The following is a 25,904-nucleotide window of genomic DNA, read 5'->3' on the forward strand; positions in this document are numbered from 1 at the left end:
CCTAGAAAGAAAAGAAAAGAAAAGAAAAGAAAAGAAAAGAAAAGAAAAGAAAAGAAAGAAAGAAAGAAAGAAAGAAAGAAAGAAAGAAAGAAAGAAAGAAAGAAAGAAAGAAAGAAAGAAAGAAAGAAAGAAAGAAAGAAAGAAAGAAAGAAAGAAAGAGAGAGAAAGAGAGAGAGAAAGAGAGAGAGAAAGAGAGAGAGAAAGAGAGAGAGAAAGAGAGAAAGAGAGAAAGAAAGAGAGAAAGAAAGAGAGAAAGAAAAGAAAGAGAAAAACCCCAAACCATGTGACACGTTATATAGATGAAAAATATCTTGGATTCATTGCACATTTATTTTGAATTTGTTGTGTGCAATTGTATGTTCACAAGCCTTTTAATATTGCAGGATTTGTCCTCAGGACCTCCACTTTTAGTTTAAAACCCATGCTATTATATATTTTTTCATTTTACTGACTGAGGTTCTTTGGTGTACCATGTTAATAATGGTTTTCCATGCACATGATTCCAACACCACACCCATCACCAGTGTGCCCACTTCCCTTTCTCAAGGACTCAATACTCTTTTTTTTTAACAATTAAAAAACTTTACTTTTAAAGTTTATGTTTGGTGCTCTCATGGACATGAGAAAAGTAACATATTTTGAATATCAGGCACGTAGGGGCTAAAATCTGAATTGAGAGGAAGTGTTCCTTCTGCTTCTATAGAAAAACTAGGAAAGTCTTGACCCATTCTTAGGTAAAGGGTGGAGACCAGGCTTCTCCATGCAGGTCCAAAAACACTATTCCAGAAGTGCCAAACCCCCACTAGAAGACTGACGAAAGAGGGTCAAGCAGAACAACCCAGTGTGGTCTGGAAGAAGGGTGCCTGACTTCAAATGTTGTCTCATTGTTCTCTGCATGAATGAACTTGAGAAAATTATTTTACCCTCTATTGAGTCATTGCCTCGCCTTTATAGATTTATAATTTAAATGTTTATTTTTATCAAAAAATATTTGCACATGAGCAGGCCTGCAGACCCAGAAACCCAAACGAGGGTCATTTCCTGTCCACCAGGAGCCATAAAGGGGCCAGAGGCGTCAGAGCGTCCTTGGGAGGGTGGGGTCGCCAGGGGGCGCTACAGCGTGACTGCTGGGCGGTGCTCCTCCACAGGGTGCTGTGGCAGCGCCAGGCTGTGGTGTGGGTCAGCGCTCCAGGACGTTTTCACTCCGGGTGCCCCAGAGAGGGGCAGGTGAGAACCCTCCCCGCCCCAAGGAACCCAGCCCCAGAAGCCGACCTCCACTACCCAACCCAACACTCCATGCTCCAGGCCACTTTCCGGACCTAGAAATTATAAGACACTTCCTACCCGTTTTCTATAATTATCACACCGTATTTGATTGAGTTCAGCAGACAGTAGGCAACAAATCATAGAGAGTAACATACACACACACACACACACACACACATATATATATATATTATACACACACACAGACACACACACACACACACACACATACCTCTCAGAGAGCCCGACAAGCTACCGAGAGTATCCTGTCCGCACGGACAGAGCCTGGCAAGATATCCATGGTGCATTCGATATGCCAAAAACAGTAACAATAGGTCTCATTCCCCTGACCCTGAAAGAGTCTCCAATCATTGGGAAATCGAGTAAGGAGAGGCTGCTAAAATCTCAGGGCTGGGAGGAATAGAGATGTAACTGGTGCTCGCTCAAGTAAATTGACAAACAATGGGATGACAGTGATGACAGTGAGAGTGATCAGATAATTTTATCTATTTGGAAAGGTTTGTATGGCAAAAGGGAGCACAAATGTAATGACTTTTGTCAATAATAATTGAGAAATTTAAAGCTCCTAAATTTTACTCACACATAGGTTGTAATAGTATTAATCTAAATCCCTCATTTTAGCTCAGATCTTTGGGGCATGTAATGCTTATTTTTTAGTGGTCCTTTTGCTAATACATGATTGAATGTTCACTTCTTTGGCATTGTAACCAACCGATGTGGGGTCTCAGTGTCACAGCTTCAGGGTTACAGTGTGTTGTAATATAGAGCTACGAGGATATGATCATCAGTAATTATCAAATTTCCTTGAAGCAATTGAAAAAATTAAACCTTTCATTTTGTAAGGCAAAACAATTGCTAATTTTTCATTTTTGTGTGTATTAAAAAAGTAGCCATCCTTTTATTTTTCTAAATAAATTCATCTCCAATATATTGCTCCTTGGACTTAAGGTAAATTGGATTTCTTCTTAGACATCACTTCCACTAATTCATAATAAGTGTAAATATCATCGGTCTAGAATAATCAAAGTTATGATGAGGACATCTAGATTTATTGAACAGGCACTAATGGCACATTATATTCAGATCATTGAGCCCTTATCCTGAATGATTTCAACACTTGTGAGTCATCATTGCCCATATTCACCCTCTCCAAGGACACGGCACAGTTTTCCTTTCTGAAGTGTGACACCTCAGTGGCTCCATGAGGGAGTGGATACAGCTCCTCTCAGGGAATCACTACAATTCCAATCACTTGGAAATTTTTCTTCAGAGATATTTCTGTTCTTACAGTGTTACCAAACAAACAGAAGTCATATTATAAACACACATATATTTATACACACATATATTCATTTTTATATGTAGCACTGTAGCACTGCCATCCCACTGTTCATCGATTTGCTCGAGCGGGCACAAGTAACATCTCCATCATGAGACTTGTTACTGTTTTTGGCATATGGAATATGCCACGGGTAGCTTGCCAGACTCTGCCATGGGGGCGGGATAGTCTCAGCTTGCTGGGCACTCTGAGAGGGATAAAGGAATCAAACCCGGGTCGGCCATGTGCAAGACAAACGCCCTACCCGCTGTGCTATCGCTCTAGTCATTTATATACACATATATATTCTCCACATCTATCGTAAGCATCTTCACATTAAAACCAGGACTTGGAGCCAGCAGAGAAAAGGCCGAGTATCACAGCTCCAAGAGAACATTATATGATACACATCATATAGTAGAACATTATACAAAATACTACTGCATCTTCCCAGGTAAACTGGTCCAGACTGAGAACTCTGGGGCCTTCTTGGATTGGGGCAGGCCTATTCCCTATTCTGACTGAAGTCCCAGCAGCCTGAAGTCATAACTGACACCCTCCAACTTAGACACGGCTCAACTTCATATCTATTCTTAAAAGTTTTTCTTGGAATGGGGGCAAGTCAAATTCCTCCCACACCCCACTAAAATCCAGCAGCCCTCCACCCACAACTGCCGTTTTGCTTTCAGAGAAACAACCTGTTCTATGTTCTAACAGCTTCAAGAGAATGTGATACTGCTGAATCTTCCCAGGTAGCTGGGCTGGCTGAGAATTCTGGGGACTTCTCAAATGGGGGGCAGGCAAAGCCCCTTTCTGTGTGAAGTGCCAGCAACCCATCACCATTCTGACACCCTCTGACTTAAGGACAGCCCAGGTCCACAACCGAACCTCACCAAATGGCCAAGCCATCAAATTTGTCTCGTATCTACAACTCATGGACCCCATGGCTGCACACATGGCCACGTAATGCCTCAAATTGTCATAGTACTATCAGCCCAGTAGGATCACAGAAAATTTTATTAGAAATTTGTGTATGATCCCACCAAGCTCAAGGATCCTAAACACTAATGCAGGCGGCTCAACAGGTGCTAACTAGCATAGTAGATCCTCAGGTGATGACTTTAGTACATCATTATGAGGTAAAACAATGATCATAAATTGACTTCTATTGATCTAAGATCTAATAATTCCATTTGCCTCTGCATTGTAACAAACAATATGAAATGAGTTTGATTGTGCCCGCAGGAGGGGAGGCTGGATTGGTGGGTGGGAAACTGGGTCATTGGAGGAAGGGCACAGTGGTGGTGGGATTGGTGAGGGAAGAGTTAATGCCTAAAACAACTATATTATGAACAACTTGATAAATCAAAGGGTTATTATAAATTTTAAAAGCCAGTACTTGGATGATCACCATATCACTCTCCTCCTGCAGCTCAACGATTTGCTCGTGCAGGCACCAGTAACGACTCTATTCGTCCCTGCCGTGTGCAGGGTCAGGAGAATGAGGCCCATTATTGTTACTGTTTTTGGCATATCGAATACGCCACGAGTATCTTGCCAGGCTCTGCCACGCAAGATTCTGCATCGCTTTCTTCCAGGAGCTTTGTTTCATAGTCTCTGGATCTTGGCCGTTAGTGAGATTACATGGTGAGGGCGGGGGGGCAAGGGAGTTAGTTTGTGGGTGTGGCTGCCAAGCTACTGGAAAATGGGGGATTTGGGTGGAGGAGGCCCAGTCCCGATCCGAGCAGGCTTGGAGATCTCAGCCCCGGGTCCTGCAGACCTGGGTTCCTCTGTCAGTTCCTTCATGGGTGAGGCTCATCGGAGCGTGTGGAGAGTGACCTTGATCATGGCTGTGGCTGGGTTCTGGAAGTTTTCTGCTGCTGGGGCTCTGCTTGGGCCGGGGAGGGAAACTCAACCCACCCCCCTCGAGGGGTCCGATGAAAACAGCCTGGCTTGGAGGCAGGAGATTGACACTTGTATGATAGAAGGTTTTATTTTATTATTTTTATTCTATTAATATTTCCATTTGTCTGAAATTTTAATTCCCCCAATCACTTCCTTCTCCTTTGTTGTTACTACAATGAGTGGGATTACACTGTTGGCTGCTGTGCCCCTCACATCTGGTGGGTGAGTACCAGTAAACACACACTTGCTGCTTCAGGCACCCCAGAGAGTGGTTTGCAGCAAGGTTCTAAAGATCCAAGGTATGGTTAAATGCTTGCAAGGCAGATATCCCAGCACACTGAGCTCTTCTTGGTGCATATTTATATTATTTTTGAAAAGATTAGTTCTTAAGAACAGTGAAAGTTGAGTTTATTTATTGTTTTTTTGTTAAATTTGACACATAGAGTGCTACAGCTTATTGAACTTAGATCAGTGAGATTTAGTTATAGAGAAAGAGATATTAGAGAAAAATATTTCTGTAAATTATAGAATTAGAATGTCAAAAATATATGTCCATGTTATATTCCATGATTTTCTTCTATAATTGTGCTTCTCTAAACAACATACATATAATATTTATCATTTTACCTTTTATAAGTGTACAGTACAGTGGTGTTAAGTACATTTACATGTTGCGTAACTATCATCATTATCCACTTCTGAAATTTTTCTGCCATACAAAACTGATCTTTTGTACTTGTAAAAGCATAACTGCAAGAATTCTTGTGCAAGAATGTCTTGCCCTTTCTAAAATTGCACCACCCACAGCCTACTGCTTAGCATTTCTGTTGGTACTGAGGTAAAAAATCTGGCTTCAATTGTCATTGGCAGCTCAGCAAATCTTTGAAACTTAGGAAAATTTCCTACCTTTGACAGAACAATTTAGGGACACCAGCAGGAGTTATCTACAAGGCGGGCAGTGAGCAGTTGATTAGAGCATCTCTAAGTTCCCACATTCCTTTTTTAGATGATCAGAAGGAAAAAAAGAGGAGCTGCAGTTATTTTATTTGGATCATTTAAAAAGAGAACAGCAGCCAACAAAACCAAACTTATCAATAAGACTGCAGATTGGAGGCTGTCAGAGTTTTAGGATGAAGGGAGGAAATGTGGGCAAAATGGGCAACTAGAGGTTGAAAAATTCAAGCTTTCAAATATCTTAATAGTGTGCGGGGAGGGGCAGGGGAAACTGAAGATGTAATGTACAACTTGGTGAAGATAGTTAATGAAACTATTGTATATATGAAAGTTACTAAGAGAATAGATCTTAATGCTGCTCATTATAAAATAAAATGTGTGACAACTATGTGATAGATATTAACTATCTTTATTGTGGTGATTATCTAATGGTCTGTACAAAAATCAGTTCATCATGTGGTTACACCTAATGCAAATATAATTGTATATGTCTGTTACATACAATAAAATAAAGAGAAGGCTATTTCAGGGGAAATTTTGAATGAAAACAAACACAAAAACAAAAAACAAAAATCATAATTGCCTGTTCAGTTTACCAATCCTCTTCCAATTCAGGGTAATCACTGTTCTACCATTCATTTCCATAAATGGGTGATAGAATTTTTCTGTATTAAAGACCTCATGCATGTGGCATATGTAACACATACACAATATCCATTCTTTTCTGTCTTATCCCACTTAGCATAATGCGTTCAAGATTTATCCATGTTGCAACATGTATTAGAATCTTATTCTCTCACAGTACTTTTCTTTATCTGGAACACATGATTGTGTTTGGCAACAAAGTTGAGAAAGGAATTAGAATTAATAGCTTAGCAGGCAGTAAATTAAAGTATATCCGTTTGTCATAAAAGAGATAAACATAGACAAAAGATGCTGGTGAAGTAAAAAGGAAAATATGGAAGCTGACATTATAGCATGTGTATTTCTTGCATTGCACTGGAAAATCAATGTGAGGAATTCTGCACTTCTTTCTTTTATTATTTCATGCTGAACAAGAGAGAATATCAGATTTATTTTTTGGCTTAAAAGCAGACAGAAATCTTATGACAGTCTTTGTATTTATCCTCTTGTTCCCAAGTCTTAATATCAACAGGTTTTTCTCTTAAAATTCAGTCATGTTAATCATGTAATAAGATGTCATTGTTATAAAACAATGCAATGAGCAATTAGTACAAAGATTGCCAAGTTAAACACAAAGAATAAAATCTGTCCACATATTCCCACACTTTTAAGCACATACTTCAGTGTGAATTGGCTGTGAGTTTCTGAAGACAGAACTTGGCCCATCAGGCAATGATTCTCCAAAGATACAACTCTTTCCAGAAACTGCATTTATATTTCCCAGATGAGAATGTCTTTTATCAAAAGCAGCAGTTAGGAAAGGGGCAAGTTTGGGATGGGAAAAGTAGCCTAGTTATGATGACTAGTTTTACCCATGGAATATGTGGGAAACCAGAAAAATCAGTTGGCTGATCTGGACTCCCCAAAAAGCATTGAATTCACATAATCAAAGATAGAAAAAAAATAAATATCACATGGTTGATAACATTTTTCTTTAGGAAATTTATGAGTGTACTTACAAAATTTTTAATCTTTATATATACACATGTGACAATTATACTAATAGGTTCTTTGTATTGAAGACATATATACACAGGTTGAATTCTTGAAATTATAGCTTCAACTAAGTCTCAGTTTATGTATCCACAAGAAATATATATTCTTTAGTGGATGTTTGTGATTGTTTCATATGACCTTCCTAATTATATATACTTGATATAAAATTCACCTCATTTGCAAATATTTCTCCCATTTTGTGGTAGTCTTTTACTTTGTTGATGGGTTACTTTTTATTCAGAATGTTTAAGTTGATATAATTCTACTCTTGCTTTTTATTGCATTTGATGCCAAATTAAAAATAAGTTATTAGAGCAATGACATAATTCCCTAAAATTTTTACTACAAATGTTATGGCTCCAGGTCTTATATTTGAAGTTGTTTATGTGTGAATTATAAGATAGTGGTTCACTTTTATTGCTTTGCATATGGCTGTCTAGTTTCCAAACAACATATATTGAAGCTCCACTATGCATTCTTAGATCCTTTGTTGTAAATTTGACTGTATATGTTGAGTTTTCTTGGGGAGAGCAGTATCTAATTATTCCTTGGATCTATGTGTTTGTTATGATGCCAATAATATGATACCGATAATAACTATTTTTATTACTATTACATTGTAATATAGGTTCACATCAAAAAGAGTTCTTCCTTAATATTGCTTTGGCAGGAACCAGAGAAAAAGTACAATGGGTAGGACATTTATCTTGCACAAAGCAAAAGTGGATTTGATCCCTGAAACCCCAAATGGACCCCCAAATACTTTTATTAGTGATTCCTGAATGCAGAGCCAGGAATAAGCCCTGAGCATCACCAGGTGTTGCCTAAAAACAAACAAACAAATAAAAATAGAGTGCTTTGGAAGGGCTGGAGAAACAGTGTAGAAGGTGTGGTGCTTGCCTTGCATGCAGCTAATCAGGGTTTCATCCCCAGCACCAATATACCCACGGGGAGAATCCCTGAGCTCAGAGCCAAGAGAAAGCCCTGAATGCTACAAGGCAACCCCTCTGACTAAAAAAGAATACTAGTTTGGTTACTTGAGTTTACTATGCTGTCATGTACATTTAGAATTGTTCTATTTTGATGAAAAAAGTAAAAATAATTTAATGATAAAAATCAACCAATAATTTCCATAGTACTATAGCACTGTCATCCCATTGTTCATCGATTTCCTCAAGCGGACACCAGTAATGCCTCTATTGTGAGACTCACTACTGTTTTTGGCATATTGAATACACTACGGGTAGCTTGCCAGGCTCTGCAGTGTGGACGGGATACTCTCAGTAGCTTGCCAGACTCTCCGAGAGGGGCAGAGGAATTGAATCTGGGTCAGCCAGGTGCAAGGAAAATGCTTTACCTGCTGAGCTATTGCTCTATTCAGGAAAATGTTTCACTTCTCAAAACTGTATTCCATTTCAGTCACTAATACAAGTCTAAGACATATGCTCATTTAATATACTTAGAATATAAATATATTTGCATAACAAGTAAAATTTCATTTGTTGATGTTAATAATTGAGCATCTAGACAATAGTAGCAAAAAATGATTTTAAAGAAAATTGGTCAGAGAATCTACTCAGTACAATACCATGCTGTTTTGATCACTATAGATTTAGAGTATTGTTTCAAGTTAGGAAGTGAGATATATTTCAATTTATTTTTTCTCAACATGATTTTGACCATTTAGGTTCATAAATATATGGTTTTTATGACTCCATAAAAACATAATTATCGACGGGCTGGAGCAATAGCACAGCGGGTAGGGCATTTGCCTTGCACGCAGCCGATCCGGGTTTGATTTCCAGCATCCCATATGGTCCCCTGAGTGCCACCAGGGGTGATTTCTGAGGCAGAGCCAGAAGTAACCCCTGTGCATCACCGGGTGTGACCCAAAAGGCAAAAACACACACCACACACACACACACAAAAAAACAATTATAGATTGTTCAAAGTCCTTGAAGAATGTCTTCTGAATTTTGATAGGTATTGCATTTAGTCTGAATAATAATTTAGGTAAGGTAGTCATTTTGAAAATATATTAACATGAATTTTTTTCCATTTTATACAGATTGATCTTTGTAAGTGATTTGTAGATCTCAAGATATAGTTATGACAGTGCTAGAATCAAATACTCTAGGATATCATTGGTTTACACTTTCTCCCTTGCCACAGAGTTTGGGCTTATCTGGTAATAATCTCTAAACATTTTTAGACAATATTGGTATGTCCTGTTCTCCTTGCTACAAGGAGCTTAGGTATATTGGGTCACACCCATCAAAGTGCTCCCGAGTCACTCCCATTCCTTTGTCTATCTGTAACCACTTCTATGCTCTCTACCCCAACCAGTTAATCAGCTTTTCCCCCTAATCAGACTCTATTAATTTGTAAGGTCAGACCATTCTAGGACACTGAACTTGTATAGTAAGTTAATATTGCCTTTCTCCTCTCCTCATGTCTTTTGAATAGTTTACTTTAAAGCAATGTCGTTTTTGTATGGACAAAGAAAGACAGTTGTTAATATGCTTTTGTAACATAGGATTTAATTGGCTTCGAATATTATTCACTCCTGGGCATCTTCTTTCTCGACTTAAGCCTCAGCTGCCCTTACTTCCTAGCACCCCCAAAAGCAGGGTCCCAACGAGGGACGGGGCCGATCCAGGGCAAGCGGTAAGTTATGTGCTACCCTGGCATTGAGATGGGCCTAGCCAAAGTGTTTAATGCTTAACTACAAGTTAAGAGCTTGGTCATGGACAAATACTGTCATGATCCAAAAGCAACAATGAGACTAGGACCCTGCTAGGGATAGGAAAGACTAATCTGGCCTGAGCACTGTAGTCTGAGATCAAGGTGACCCCAAAAGAGCAATTCTATAAGCTTAATGCATCTCTTGCTGTGTCCATACAAAGTGATTGATATTATGAATGCTTATGTGTTAGTTGGACAAGGAGAGGAGAAACACACCCACGGGATTCCGCTCCTGGATGGGTTGTTTTGCTGGAAGAGAATCTGTCCTGGTAGCAGCATCCCCTGAGGAAAAGAATTTTACCCCTATGGATTGTGACCACACCTATGTAAGCCCCAACCCCTCATGCTGGGGGCTTAAACTAGGCTGAAAGAGTGGGCTGGGGGCCAGTCCCAGTGCCAGATATGGAAAAGCTAGATCGAGAACCAGATCCAGAGAAGGAGAATGGAGTAGCATGGGGGAGGAAGAAGCAGGAGGAGAATCAGAGGGGAATGGAGATGGGAATGGAATAAACTGCAACTGAGACCAACAAGCCTGGCCCTCATTCCTTCCTTCACCTGCCTCATCACTGCTATCAACCTCCCTGGGGTGGGGGAAGCGGCTGAAGACTACTGAACATGGGCGGTGGGAGAGATAGAGCGCCGTTATCCTGTGCTCAATGTGCCCCCCCGTTCTTTTTTTGTGTGTTTACACAAAGTACCAAAAATAAATCCCCAAATCTATTATCATCTAAATTTTTACAAGGAATCTGGATGCATGAAGTCAAGATAACATCTTCAACAAATGGAATTGGACAAACTGGATAACCATATGTAAGAAAATAAAGCCAAATCTGTATCTCACATCTCCACACAAGTCAGTTCAAAGTATATCAAAGATTCTGAGAACAGAATTGAATCCACAAATTACACTGATGAAAATAGAGGCTGAACACTCCAAGATTTAGACCCCAAAGTTGGTTTCAATGATATGATTCCAGAAACGTTGACTCCAGAATGTCATGCGACAACTGGAATGGGAACGAATGGGAGTGAAGATAGATGGTCGGCAACTACACCACCTCTGCTTCGCTGATGACATTGTTTGCATAAGGCCAAATATTAGCTAAGCAGCACAAATGCTGGCTGACATCGACTGCAAGTGTGGAAAGGTCAGACTGCAGCTGAACCTCAACAAGATGATGATCATGAAAATCGAACTAGTCCCTGATGGTCCATTTGCTCTCAATGGAACGAACATCTCTGAATGCAGCAGCTATGTGTACCTGGGTCAAGAACTCAACATGAGGAATGACTTGGCCCCGGAACTGCTCAGGAGAAAGAGGGTGGCATGGAGCGCCTTCAAGAGCCCCGAAGAAGTGATTAAGAGGACGAAGAATCTCTAACTCCAGGCACATCTTTTCGATTCCACCGTTCTTCCTGCACTAACATATGCCTCAGAGACCTGGGCCCTACACAAACAGGATGAGAACGCTATTCAGGTATTCCAAAGAGGAATAGAAAGAGCTATGCTAGGAGTATCACATCTCACTCACGTGAGAGAAGGAATCCGGAGTTCCGACCTCCATCGATGGTCAAGAATCAGGGATGCTGTCTTGTTTGCCAAGACATCAAAAATCAGATGGGTCGAACATGTAATGCGATTTAGAGACAACCGCTGAACTAAAGCTTTTACCGACTGGATTCCCAGGATGTCAAAAGACTGCATGGTCATCCACCAATGAGATGGTCGGATTTCTTTGTCAAAACCCTGCATGAATAGTTTTTGAGGCTCTTCCTGTTCCTGGAGTAAGCAGATATCATTAGACTACACTAGCACACGACAGGGACAAATGGAGACATTACTGGCACCTGCTCGAGCAAATCGAAGATCAAGGGGGAGACAAGTGATACAAGTGATTCCAGAAACAAAAATAAATAAGTGGGACTACATCAAATTAAAGAGTTTCGCATAGCAAAAGAAACACGGAGTAAGGCTCCCAAATGAGGAAATATTTGCACTCAATTCATCAGATAAAGACTTACTATACAAGACATGTAAGTAACTCGCAAGGGTCAACAACAACAAAAATAAGACTATAATCATTTACCCCCACCAAAATAAATAAATAAATAAATGAATAAATAAATAAATAAAAGAAATGGGGAGAGAAAATGAACAGACACTTCTCCAAAAATTACAAATGTCCAATAGCACATAGCAAAATGCTCATTATCAGGAAAACCCAAATCAATATGACAATAAGAAATCCTCTCACACCAGTGGAATGGCACCTATCAAAACATATAAGCAATCACACAGAAGCAAAATACCTGGCGACAATCTGTGTTGGCAGGAATATACTAAAAAAGGAAATCTCATTCACTGCTGGTAATGATGCTGTCTGACTCAACTCCTTTGGAAAACAGTGTGGATATTTCTCAGGAAAAAAAGAATAGAGCTGCCATATGCAAAATACCCATTAGCTTAGTTTAACTTTATAGAAGCTATTAGCGAATAAGGGAAACTTAGCACATCCAGAGACCCTCCCCACAACAAGAGGGAATAGGAATAAATAACTACAAAGTTCCAACTCTACACTTCCATAACAATATGAAGAAGCAGTGAAAATCCCCTCCACGAAGAGAGGGGGAAGAAAAGATTCCAGAAACCTCAACAGGGGCTACCCACATCTATGACCTCTCTGACCTGGAAATTCAATACCTAGATACTTCTGGGTATCTATTCCCGAGGTACAAAAACATTAATGCAAAATGACATATGTATATTATTACTTATTGAACCACTACACACAACAGTTAGGATATAGAATCAACCTAGGTGTCCAGTGATAGATGAGTGGGCAATGAATGTATGGTATACATACCCAATGGATTTTGATACCCAGCACCCCTATAGTTGCCTGAGCTCTCACAGAAGTGAACTCTGAATTCAGAGCCAGGAGTACCACCAGTGTGGGACGACCCTTAGAATTATAAAATAATGCTTTTGCATTTTTATAGTAGAGGTTGAATACTAAAGTTCACACTGGTTTTAACATTACTCTTTTTTGTATAGTCTTTAATTGCAGCTCCCTTAAAATACGCTACAAGAGAAGATATGTGTATATAACATTAAGTCAAAAGTAATTCAGTGGGGGCTGGAGCGATAGCACAGCGGGTAGGGTGTTTGCCTTGCACGTGGCCGAACTGAGTTCAATTCCCAGCATCCCATATGGTCCCCTGAGCACCGCCAGGGGTGATTCCTGAGTGCAGAGCAAGGAGTAACCCTTGTGCACCACCAGGTGTGACCCAAAAAGCAAAAAAAAAAAAATTGCAAAAAAAATAATTCGGTATATAACCTATGACATAAGTGATGTGACCTCAAGTACCATTAACACACAGGACTCTGACTGGGAGTTAGGGGCAATCAAAGAACGTCACTTGTATGCAGCCGATGTCATGACCTACAGGAAGAGTAGGGTTTGAAATTGTTTAAGAGGACTGAGGGAAAGGATTAATAATAGCTCAAATTGAATTTGTGCTGGAAGAGTAAGAAAACTAAACTTAATGAATTATTTTTTTAAAAAAAGCAACCTTGTGGGGTAAAATTAAATACAAAGAGATGAATAGTTTTGGGGATCAGATCTCCGAAATGATCCTGAGGAAGCTTAGGGACCTGTCCCAGCAATTTTAGACTAATAAACAAGAAACCTAGTTTAATGTGAGGGCCTGGGGCTGCCACTGCTCAGGACCTGGGGGCCATCCTTGTAGTTGGTACTCTGGGAGGCTCATGGAAGGCAGATCATTAATCCCCTCCACTATAGCTCTTCCTAGCATTTTTTCCCCTAGGTATTCCAACTGTCTCAAAATTGGGAAAAATAAAGGAAAATATTCATCTAAAGAGAGGTAGATGGTCTACCTGCACTATAGTCTCAAATAAATAAATAAGTACATAGAACAAAAACTGTTTCATAGACAAGTTAATAATTTCCATAGAAAAGATGATCACAAAGAATATACTTCAAGAATATGGAAAGCACATTTTTGCTGGTGGTTAACCATACTGAGAAATGATACTTTCCTCTTATTCCTACTTCTTAATAATCTCTTTCGGCGCTACACGGGTACTTCTCCTTTCCTGATGGGAGAGCCCCATATCTGCTCTCTCCTCGACCTTCATTCAGAGTCTAGAAGGTAGTTCCTAGCTGAGGCATAATGACCGGTAACTCTAACATACTAATGTTTTACTCATGCAATGTCCAGTGTGCTGCCCCCATTGCCAGATTTCCAGTATCCCTCCAGCACTGTGCCTAGGTTACTTCACAGCATTGTCCATCCCTGTCCTCCATCCTACCTAATTTTGCAAAAACTCAATTCTTATTGGCAGAAGCTCGGGGTCTATTTTCATTCAAAATCAGCTTCCTGGGTTTACTTGGGTTTCTAAGTGCACAATTTCATGGATGTCAGTAACCCACACTATGCTGAGGTTGGCTCCTGTCCCGAGAGTGTATACTGGGCGCATCTCTTTTCACATGCCTGTTCAGTGATGGTGCAGTGAGAGCTTGGAATTGTCTATAATAGAGCTATTTTTACCATGAAAATGAACAAATGATCTAAATCAAGAGGGTGGATTTGGTTTGGTTTGGGGTGGGGGAAGTTTGCTTGACATTGATAAACATATCATCGTGTACAACTTTGACTATTTTTAGATACCTTTCAAAAAGGTTTTAGTTACAGTTTTTATGTTATAATTAGGAAAAATATTCTATCAAGTATATATATACATACATATATACATATATATATCACACATAAGGCGACTAGCCTAGAAAACTTATGGAACTTATGAAAGATCACAGTTTGCTATTGTTAGTGCATATATACCTTCATAAACTATAAAGTCTTGATCTGTTCATTCTTACAAAACACCCTCTATTTTTGAAATATATAGGAAGAGAAGAATGAATACTAATTTCAACAACTCCTGAACTCTAGAACAGACATTCTAACCAGACCAATCATAAACTGTAGTAAAAGGACATATTTAATAAGAGTCCTTGTGGCAGAAGAACTTATGCAACTGCAAATCATCTAGATGTTAAAACTCGGAGCTAGAACAAATTTCATGTCCGACTGGGTGAATAGATCTTGTAAATTGTCCCTATAATTGCTTTAATAAATCTGAAGTCTGAAAGAGCCAGCCTGAAGTACTGTGTTCATTTTCTAAATATGTGATGATAATGTGACTGAAGGCAAGGAATCTTTTAAAAAAATAGTTTGAATGAGTTCTTAGTTCTGCATTGAGTTCTTAGATAGACCATATCATAGATTTGAACTGATATTAATAAGTCATTGCACCTTTGTTCTATTCTAGTACCACTGTAGCACTGTCATCCTGTTGTTCACGATTTGCTCTAGCAGGCATCAGTAACGTCTCCATTGTGAGACTTGTTGTTACTGTTTTTGGCATATGGAATACGCCACGGGTAGCTTACCAGGCTCTGCCATGTGGTCGGGATACTCTCGGTAGCTCGCCAGACTCTCTGAGAGGGACTGAGGAATCAAATCCGAGTTGGCTGAGTGCAAGACAAACGTCCTACCCGCTGTGTTATCACTCCAGTTCATAGTACTATTTAGATAACCATTCATTAAAAATTATGAAGTTCCCATACATTCAAGACAATGTCAATATTTCTCTTGTTAGACCACAGTTTAATAGTGAAACTGACAATAGACAGTTACAAATGAGTTCAGGGAACTGTTTCAGATAAATTATTGAAAGTAATACTATAGGATAGGAGATTTTGTAAAGACAACATTCTGATTTTGTTTGTTTGTTTTTTTAATGGGTGACATCCCCGGCACATGCCTTACTCCTGACTCTATGCTCAGGACTTATTCCGGAGCGTCCCTGCATATGGGGAGAGGGACCAAACCTTGGTTGACTTCATGAAAGTTCGACGTCTTATGTAATGTCCTACCTCTCCCATCTGGAAAAAAACTGCTTATAGAATCACAAGTCAAATCTTAAAGATTAGATTTTTTATAAGTTAAAAGCTGGTTTTTTTTAAAAAAAAAAAAATGGGAGGCTTGAGAGATAGTACTGTGGCGTACTTGCATACCACCTACCCGGCTTCTATATAGGCCAACCACCCAATATGGTTCCCATGTTTTGCTAAGAGTAATCCTTGGCAGAGGAGCTGGAGCTATAGCACAGTGGTAGGGCATTTGCCTTGCACAAAACCGACCCAGGTTCGATTCCTGGAAAGCCCGGCAAGCTACCGAGAGTATCTTGCCCACACGGCGGAACCTGGCAAGCTACCCATGGCATATTCAATATGCCAACAACAGTTAACAAGTCTAAAAATGGAGATGTTTACTGGTGCCCTCTCGAGCAAATAGATGAGCAATGGGATGAGAGTGACAGTGACAGTGAATCCTTGGCAGGGGTAAACTCAGCATTGCAGGGTGTGACCGCAAAAGAAAACAAAAGCAACAGTAAAAAATGTAAACATGTATAAGGTTAAAGAACGAAGCTGATTTCAAAAACTTATAATTAAAAAGATACTTTCTATAATAGAAGGCCTTCTTCTTTTAGTAAATTACAGTATTTGGAGAAATGAAGATTACAGACAGAGCTAAATTGGCACTCATTAATGAGAATATGACAAGAACTAGCTTATCGAGAAGACAAATTTGGAATTTTTCAAGACAAGATAAAATGTGCATCATTAGATTTTGATAGAAATTAGTGTTTCAATGAGAGGTTCTCCCTCTCTAGCTTTCCTATTGCTAACAGATAATTTTTCTTCACACGTTCTGTTACCAAACTAGTTTATATAACCCCAAAATCAAGTTACAGTTATTCAGCATTTATTTATGATGCTCCAAATTTAGAATATAATTGAGCTTAATGGTCTGAAAAACTACTTCTTTTTTCTACTCAAGGAGTCCATTTGAGTACTTTTTAAAAGTTAAGTACCATATTTCAAATCTCTGACTTTCATTTTTTATTTTCTTTCATGGAGGAATGTCTCACACCACACTAATTTATCAACTTGCTCAGAAAAAGAGGTTGCTACTTTTAAAAACGTTACTTCTTTTCTCTTTCTGGGGCTGAATAGATAGGATGGGGGCTTAGGTATTTGTCTTGTAAGTGGATAATTGTTTAGATCCCCAGCATCGCCCAGACTGATCCTTGAACATGGAGCCACGAGTAAGACCCAAGAAGCACTGAGTGGTTTACTTCTGGCTTTACACTTAAGGATCACTCCTGGCAGAGTTCATGGACCATATGGGGTGTCAGGGATCAACCCAGGTCAGCCGCATGCAGTGAATAATGCCCTACCTGCTGCACTCTTGCTCTGGCCCTGATTTACTATATAAATTGACATAAGGTAAAATGATTAAAAAGCTAACATATTTATTGCAATCAATATTACTATACCTTGAATGTTTCCCATTCTCTTTTTTTCTCACTTTGCACATACTCATTTCTTACATCCTCCTATAAGAAACATATGGGTAAATTTATTATATGAGCCAATATCTTTTTAATACTTTTATGATACATTATGACATATATTATGTACCTAAAGTAAACCTTAAAAATGTGGTCAACCCTAGTCCACTGGAAAAATAGTATCAAAGTTGAATAGAAATAACGTTTTTAAAGATAGAATCACTTATTTAATAAGACATATGAGGACAAAGTCAAGTCTTCTCTTCAAAAACAAACAGGTCCTTGGTGTATGAAACATGGTGACTTATAACAAATATTATTAAACACATAAGCTATAATTGAGTTACAGAGCATGTACTCTTCTCCCTCTCCCTCTCTCCCTAATTCTTCTCCCCTCCCACTTACTTTCCAGTATTTTTTAATGCAAATAACACTTAAATTGTATAAAATATAAATAAGAAGCAACAAGGGGTACAGGAACTTCTCAATTTTTAGAATAAATATATGATCAATGTGCTCTCTGGGTTTCTACTTAATACTATTTCTATTGAATACTATGATTTTCTTTCTTTTCTTCTGTTTATCTAACCCTTTTATGTTTTACTGATTATGAATAACTTGTAAGCATAGAGAGTGAGTATAAATTTGTAATATGTTACAACTTATATAATTTGCATGTAAACTTAAAAATCAGCACTTATATAAATAATAAAATATAAATAAACAATAAATGAAAATAAATAATGGTATCACAAAAATCATGTATTATAAAAATAAATAAGAATAAAAAATAAAATACTTTTTATATTGTAGAAGGATATGATCATGTATTTGTTAAATTTTATATATTTTAGGATACAAAGACTTGAAAAATAAAACAGATTTCTTAGAAAAAGTGTGCAAAACTTAGCATCCCAACTCATTAGTACCTGTAAAAATACATTGTATTTTATGTATGAACAACATAATTAAAATAATTAATTTCTTTATTTCTTACCATAGATAATGATATTATATATAGATACAATGTGTGTTTTTAGTGAAAGTTTTATCTTTCACATAAAATACTATTTTCAAGGGTAAAGAGAGTATACCATGGGTAGGGCATTTGCCTTGCAAGTGACTAACTCAGGTTTGATCCTTGGCACCCATATAGTCCTTAGAACCTTGCCAAGAGTGATACTTGAGCACCGAACGAGGAGCAAAACCTGTTCCTGTCATGGCCCAAAAGCAATGAAAAAATATAACTGTTTCAAATTGTTCAAGATGATGGGCAATAATGCCATAGTTGATAAAATATGACAAATTAATGTAGAATAAGTCACAAAATTATTCATTTTCAATAAATATGTATGAACATAAACTGTAAAACATGATGCAAACATTAATTTAGCATGCACATACATATCATACTTTGTTTGTTACCTATGTTTTTATTTTAGCATTCACAGGTTTATAATGATTACTAAGCAGTACATTCTCCAAGAAACTACTCTTGTTTATATTGGAAAATTTGTTATCCTTTGGCAATCTCTTTTGAAATGAATCCTGCAATGACCTCAGCGTGTGTTAGGATTAATTGTGGTGATTATGGCTTTCCTGACAATATTATTCCTCATACAAGGATAACCTGCTGGATAACTTCACATTGTAAAATAGCCAATGACCCCATTCTTCTTTTGGCACTCCAAATAAGACATCTCTCAATGAAAACAAAAAACAGATGTTCAACACACTCAGATGTCTAGGGTGACACACTAAACATATGCGGAGAACTGAAACCCTAGATCCTCTCATATGAGTAATAAACGCTGACCTGCCAGTGAATTCAAGATCTCCTAGCAACACCCTTCGGTTTTGTAATAGAATTTTGTTCATGCCTCAGAAAATTATATTCTTCAATATTCCAATGTCTATACTGATATTTGAACTCCTTTTTTTCAAAAATAACAATTCTTAGATTAAAATTTACTCTAGGCATATGTGGCGTACATAACTGCTTTTAAAACGTATCAAATTGATTGTGCTACTGTGATTTACAATTCTGTTAATAATGGTTGCACGTGCACATACTCTAACACCAGTGTACTAATCCTGATTTCTTTTTTTCCCCCCGCCACCCCCCTAATCCTGATTTCTTAAACAACAGTTAGTACTTGATTTTCATACTATTTCAAATCGCAAAGATGGTTTATCTGAACTACATGAATAAATTCTTAATTTTTTTCTAAACTTTGATGGTTTCACCTTGAATTCATTTTCACTCACACAACATTTTCTAGCATTACAGTCCTTGGTTCATTTCCTCACTTCCAATTTTGTGAGGTCAGTGAGTCACTGAGTCACTTGTCTAATTTGTCATTCTATTTCCAAAGCTACAGCTTTAGAAAACGGTTGGTAGTAGATAAAATTAGCAGGCTAAATGAAAAAAATATATATATTTATTGTGTTTCTTATTCCATATATTCTACCATCATTTATTTTTTAATGTGAGGGAGAGAGAGGTTTCAGTACCATGTCACTTAAATTTTACAATTAAACAATTCAATTCAATCAAGACTTCTCTTAATTTATTCCTTAATTATATTGCAGTCAACATTATTTATTGATTTATTAAAATGAAAATTGTTGGCTTAAAATTTTTGCAATGAAATAGTCTTACAATTTGTTTTGAGTTTTGATAGATGTATATATTTGTTATCATAAATAAAAAAGATAAGTAAGTTTATCACCTAGAAAAATACAATAAACAGTTTTCAGAGAATTCCATTTTCATATAGCCTTTAAAAAGTCAGCACAACAGTTTTACTTTTACGCTTTTTAAAAGCAAACTTGAGCATATGTTCATATTTTTTAGTTTTGTTCACTTAGACTAGTATCTGTAAAGTTCACTATGTGGTATGACTTTTTATTGATGCACAGGACTCCACTAAATTAAGAAATCATAGGGTGTTAGATATCTTTCCTTTTGATTGGTATTTTTAATTTTATTTTTTACTTTCTATCATTAGGATCTAGACTGATATAAACATTCTTGTGAAAATTATGCATTAATGTTTTGATTCTTGTGTTAAATACTTAGGAACGAGAATGGTGAATCACAGGATAGGTAGATTTTTTTTTTTTTTTTTTGGGGCCACACCTGGCGATGCACAGGGGTTACTCCTGGCTCTGCACTCAGGAATTACCCCTGGCCGTGCTCAGGGGACCATATGGGATGCTGGGATTTGAACCCGGGTCGGCCGCGTGCAAGGCAAACGCCCTACCTGCTGTGCTATCTCTCCAGCCCCAGGATAGGTAGATTTTATAGAAAATGGTCAAATGTTTCTCCAAGCAGTGTACAAGGGGCTGGGTTGCATCATTCTTGATAACTCTTGGTCAGCCAGACCAGACCAGTGGTCCAGTGAGAGGCCCCAGAGATGTGTTGTTCTGGGCTAGTGAGTGCTCCGAGCCACAAAGACCATAACACAGGGTTTGGGAGCTTTTGGGGAAACTCCAGAGTACTCTTTATGATGAGTCTCATAGCACTGGGACATAAAGTCAGGTCAGTTCAAGCCCTTTATCACCATCCCAGTCCCAGAGATTTTTTTTTTTATATATTTCTTATTTCTTGTTTGGAGCCATAGCTGGCAATGCTCAGGGGTGACTGCCGGCTCTTTACCCAGGAATTACTCCTGGCAGTGCTCGGGGCACTATATGTGATGCCAGGAATCGAACTCAAGTAGGCAATGTGCAAGGCAAGTCCCATATCCCCTGTACTGTCACTCCAACCCCCAGAAATTCACTTTAATCAAAGTATTCCTATTTACTTGTCTTTGTTTTCAGTTTTAAAATTTAGCCACACTTGTGCACCTAAAGATAATTGTCTTCTCTTGCCGATCTATGGATATTCCTAGATCCCCAGAGATAAACGAAAGCACAGAGAGAACTGGATGCTGTGTCTACTGTACTTTTCCCCACACACAGATACCACCTTTCATTTATCTCAGAATACAGCTGTTCTCATACTGTGTGAAAGTGAATACCAAATTGTTCCTTTGCTGCTTTCACTGCACTTACTGTAGTATTTTGGGGGGTGAGCTCTTCTGTGGTATTGGGTGTACACACTTGGTTGCATAACTCACAAAGGGTGGAGGTGCTCCAAAAATCAAATGCTTGTTTCTGTCACAGGTGGTCACTTTGGTTGGCACTGGGAAGGCATACAGCAGTGGTAGGGACTGTGCTCGGTGGCGTGTGGCAGTGAATGTCCCCAAGAACGCAAAGCAGTAAGCAACATCTCCAGCCCAGAATTTATTTTATAAAATTAAATATAGTGATTGATAATAATAAAATAGAATAATTAAAGAATAGAGTTTGTCATTGTCCTTACTTAGTTCTATTGGCTATCCCTCTTTTTTTCTTAGTTTTTTGTTGTTTCATTGTGCATTAATTGCATTTTTTGACATATTGATTGTTAAACTGCTGACATACAAAATTTGTCAGGTGGTTATACATAAAAATCATCCACTGTTATGGTCTATTTTGGTCTATTTTGGTCTATTTGGTCTGTTTTGGTACTATTTTCTTACTACAGAAAAGCTTTTATTCTTTTTCTTTTCTGTTTTTATAAAACTTTTCCCTGAGATGTGTGTGTTCAGTCCTTGAGTAATGGTGTTGGCATTTTGATAGAGGTTTAATAAATATGTAAATAGTTTTAGGTAGGCTGATCATTTCACGCTAATTATTCTTCTAATCTATGATCACAGGATGTTCTTTCATTTCTTTGTGACCTCTATCTTTTGTCTGAGAAAGTATAATTTTAATAGAAATTATTTGTGAAAATATGTGGTTGTAAACCCTTGCTATTTCAAATAATAAATATTTTGTCATAGTTTATGTGTATATGTAATATATATAATTATACAAAAACTTTGTACCTATAATACATTTTTAAAGAAGAAATTTATTCTAAGACCAAACTGAGATTCATCTTTCTCAAATAAGGACATTATCTAAAATATCCACATTTTGAAATTCACATATACACAGTCACTCTATAGGGATAATTTTAGATGCCTTTAGAAACATGATTCCAGTTTTCTCAAATAAATGTTTTTGGTAAGAAACATTTTTTCAGATTTTTTTTTTTAGTCTATGGGGCTGAAAGATAGTCCAGTGGGTAGAGTGCTTACCTTGCACAAGGCTGACCCTGGTTCGTTCCCTGGCATCCCATTAGGTCGCCTGGGCACCAATCTCTAAGAGTAATTACTGGGGGCTGGAGCCATAGCACAGTGGGTAGGGCGTTTGTCTTGCACTCAGCTAACCTGGGTTTGATTCCCAGCATCCCATATGGTCCCCCAAGCACCGACAGGAATGATTACTGAGTGCAAAGCCAGGAATAACCCCTGAGCATCACTGGGTGTAAGCCCCCCTAAAAAAAATCTAAGAGTAATTACTGAGTGCAGATACAGGAGAAGCCCTGAGGACCACAACCAAATATATGTGTGTACACATATATACACATGCATATGTGTGCATACACGCATATGTATATGCATATGTGTGTATACACACATGTACATACTGACCCAATTTTAAGCTTTAATTTTGCCACTTTTGTTTCCTGTGTTTCCCCATATGTTCATATGTTTCTCAGAGTTCCAGTAGGAGAGATCCCAGAGCACAGAGCCAGAAGTCAGCCCTGAGCATCACTAGGTGTGACCACAAGAAAAAACACAAAAATAAATGAGCAAAAGCAAAATGCAATGGGTGGAACAATAACTGCACAAAAAGTCCACATTTTAATTTTTAGGACTTGAATCTTACATGATCTCATATGATAAAGGGATTTAGCTGATGTAATTAGGGTCATAGTCCTTCAATTGGAGAGATTATCTAGGTTGGATCAATCTAATTATATGTCATAAAAATGACAATGTTTTCCTGGTTGTGGTGCCGGGTGTTTTCTTGAAAAAAGAAAAGAGAGAATTTAGCCCCAACTCTATTCAGATGAAGTATAATTATAGATAGGTCAAACATTAAAAAATTAGTAGAATGTATTTATAATATATGTATAGTCAGCTGTTTTATAGATAGTACACAAAGTTGAAGGAATTTTTTAAAATGTGTAACAAAAATGGTTAAAATATTTTCTAAAATCTTTAACAAAATCATCAGTATCTATTAGTAAAAAGACATGGTTAATAAACCAATACAACATTCACAGACTGAAAAAAATGAGCATAATTTGTAAATCTGAATATTGATACCTATGCAGAATATGTACGTTATCATTATGTCATTAGACATAAAAATCGATATTAGAAAATGTATCTTAATAGACGCTTTACAGAAGACCAAAGGGAAGAGTCAATAAGAACATGAAAAAAAATCAATAGAATTATCTATTAAAGAAATTCATTTCGGAATCACAGTAAGATATAATAGCATTTCCTTTCACTTGAGGTTTCTCTTTCCTTGATTTCACTTACATCTATTCAGTTATTACTATTTTTTTCAGTGTGTGTGGGGGGGCAGTAGCGGGGGATTCGATTGCTCATCGATTTGCTCGAGCAGAACAGGCACCAGTAACGTCGCCATTGTGAGACTTGATATTGTTTTTGGCATATCGAATAGGCCACGGGGTGTTTGCCAATTTCTGCCATGCTGGCGAGATACTCTCAGTAGCTTTCCGGGCTCTCCGAGAAAGGCAGAGGAATCGAACCCAGGTCGGCCTCATGCAAGGCAAATGCCCTACCCGCTGTGCTATCACTCTAGCCTGCATCTTCTGCCTCACTTTAACGGCCCACATTCTTGGAGCATGAGAAATACTCACCTACCCACCAATATTTCAAAAGGTAGCAAAGGGGAAGAGCACCAGTCTTTCTCTGGGATCCTGCTTTAGGAGACTCTGGTAATCTCAGAGTTTCCCTGTTACTCTCCCTTTCTGTTTCCCTAAATAAAAGTCTTATCGACTGCTTGACGACAAGATCTGTGCGTCTGGGCCTGCTACACCACTAAGAACGCAGAAGTTGAAATTTCGCTAACAAGAACAGAGTTCCACAAAGCTATGCTGTCAAGTAAAGTATTTCGAAGAGCACCGAAATGATTTCGAAAAGGATAAATAGAGTGTTTCTATTTTGAGACATAATACCAACCAATTCTAGCTAATTTTTATGAGCATGAATTAATTAGAAATAGTTTGCTTTTATAGTTTGCAACATCTATTGATATATAAATGTATCACTTGAACTTTATTTCACTTCATCTGAAATAATTTTAGGTTTATATTTTATAATTTTAAGTAGAGCTTTAATTAATATTTTCATATAAAATAATGGATTGGAGCGATAGCACAGCAGGTAGGGTGTTTGCCTTGCACATGGCCAACCCGGGTTCGATTCCTTCATCCTTGTCAGAGAGTCTGGCAAGCGACCGAGAGTATCCTGCCAGCACGGCAGAACCTGGCAAGCTACCTGTGATGTATTCAATATGCCAAAAACAGTAACAACAAGTCTCACACTGGAGACGTTACTGGTGCCTGCTCAAGCAAATTGATGAACAATGGGACGACAGTGCTACAGTGCTATATAAAATAATGCTTATAGCAATCATAAATTTACAAAGGTCTCCATTTATAAAATCTGGCATTGGACTGGGAGGTGATTATGCTACCCTCCTGCTAACAGCTTAACAGCTGAAAGATAAAGCTAGAAAGAGCATTGCTTCTACACATAAGTGTTTACAACTTGGTAGAAGGGAGAGATAATTTTAAATAACTTATAACTTATAAATGAAAAGAAAAGATACCCAAGCCTTTTTAAAAAGGCATTATAGGAGATAAAGGGAAGCAAAAACCTTCTCAGTCAATGTGAAGTATTCAGAAAGAATTTGGAGAGGAAGTTTCCCAGGGACAGAACTTGAAAAATAAATGTATTAACCACATGAATACAACACAGACAAAGGCAGAGAGGTATGAAATAAGACAGCACACTTGGAAAATTTGAAGCAATTTGGTGTTAGTAGAGCATGAAAAGTAGAAGAATAAATGGCACCAGAGGACTCTAGAAAAATCAGCAGAGGCTGAATCATAGATCTGCTTGTTTTAGCTAAGTCTCAGGGACTCTTCCATAAGCATTGAAAGAAATGAATGGATTAGCACTGGAAGGAAGTTCAGTGACTATTTTACCCAAATTTATGCAAAAATTTGTACACTTTCTACAATCACTTAACAAATTATCTGTAAGGAATGTTACACAGAGTTCATTAGCATTGTGTTCATCTCTCATTGCTTGAAATGTGTGGTGATCAAAGCTCACGGGTCTAAAATCTGTCTAGACAATTGGAGAAACTTATGAGCTTGGAAAGAAAATTGCAAATTTGTAGGAAATATCAGGTTTATTGACTCACAAAGTAAATTACCACCAAATATAATTTAATATTGTCAAAATGTAACATTGCATTGCAGTTTTATTTATGTGCTAAACTACTAAAATATTGATTGACTCTAAGTCCTAAATGCTCCTTGCTCTATGGTATCCTTTGTTACTAAAGTTCTGTCAAGGACCTGTAAATTTCAAATGTTACAAATTCAAG

General features: G+C 37.9%; 1 protein-coding gene across 1 annotated transcript in view; it reads right to left on the reverse strand.

The window, feature by feature from the left end:
- The window catches only part of CNBD1 (cyclic nucleotide binding domain containing 1), a 364,454-nt gene that overhangs the window by 2,688 nt on the left and 335,862 nt on the right, over window positions 1-25,904 (reverse strand). Inside the window, exon 12 of the mRNA XM_055124427.1 lies at window positions 17,316-17,375. Coding sequence (XP_054980402.1) covers window positions 17,316-17,375 — 60 coding nt within the window. The remainder of the gene's footprint in view (window positions 1-17,315; window positions 17,376-25,904) is intronic.

This window comes from Sorex araneus, chromosome 2 (genome assembly GCF_027595985.1).
Source record: "Sorex araneus isolate mSorAra2 chromosome 2, mSorAra2.pri, whole genome shotgun sequence".
Classification (NCBI taxonomy): Eukaryota; Metazoa; Chordata; class Mammalia; order Eulipotyphla; family Soricidae; genus Sorex; species Sorex araneus.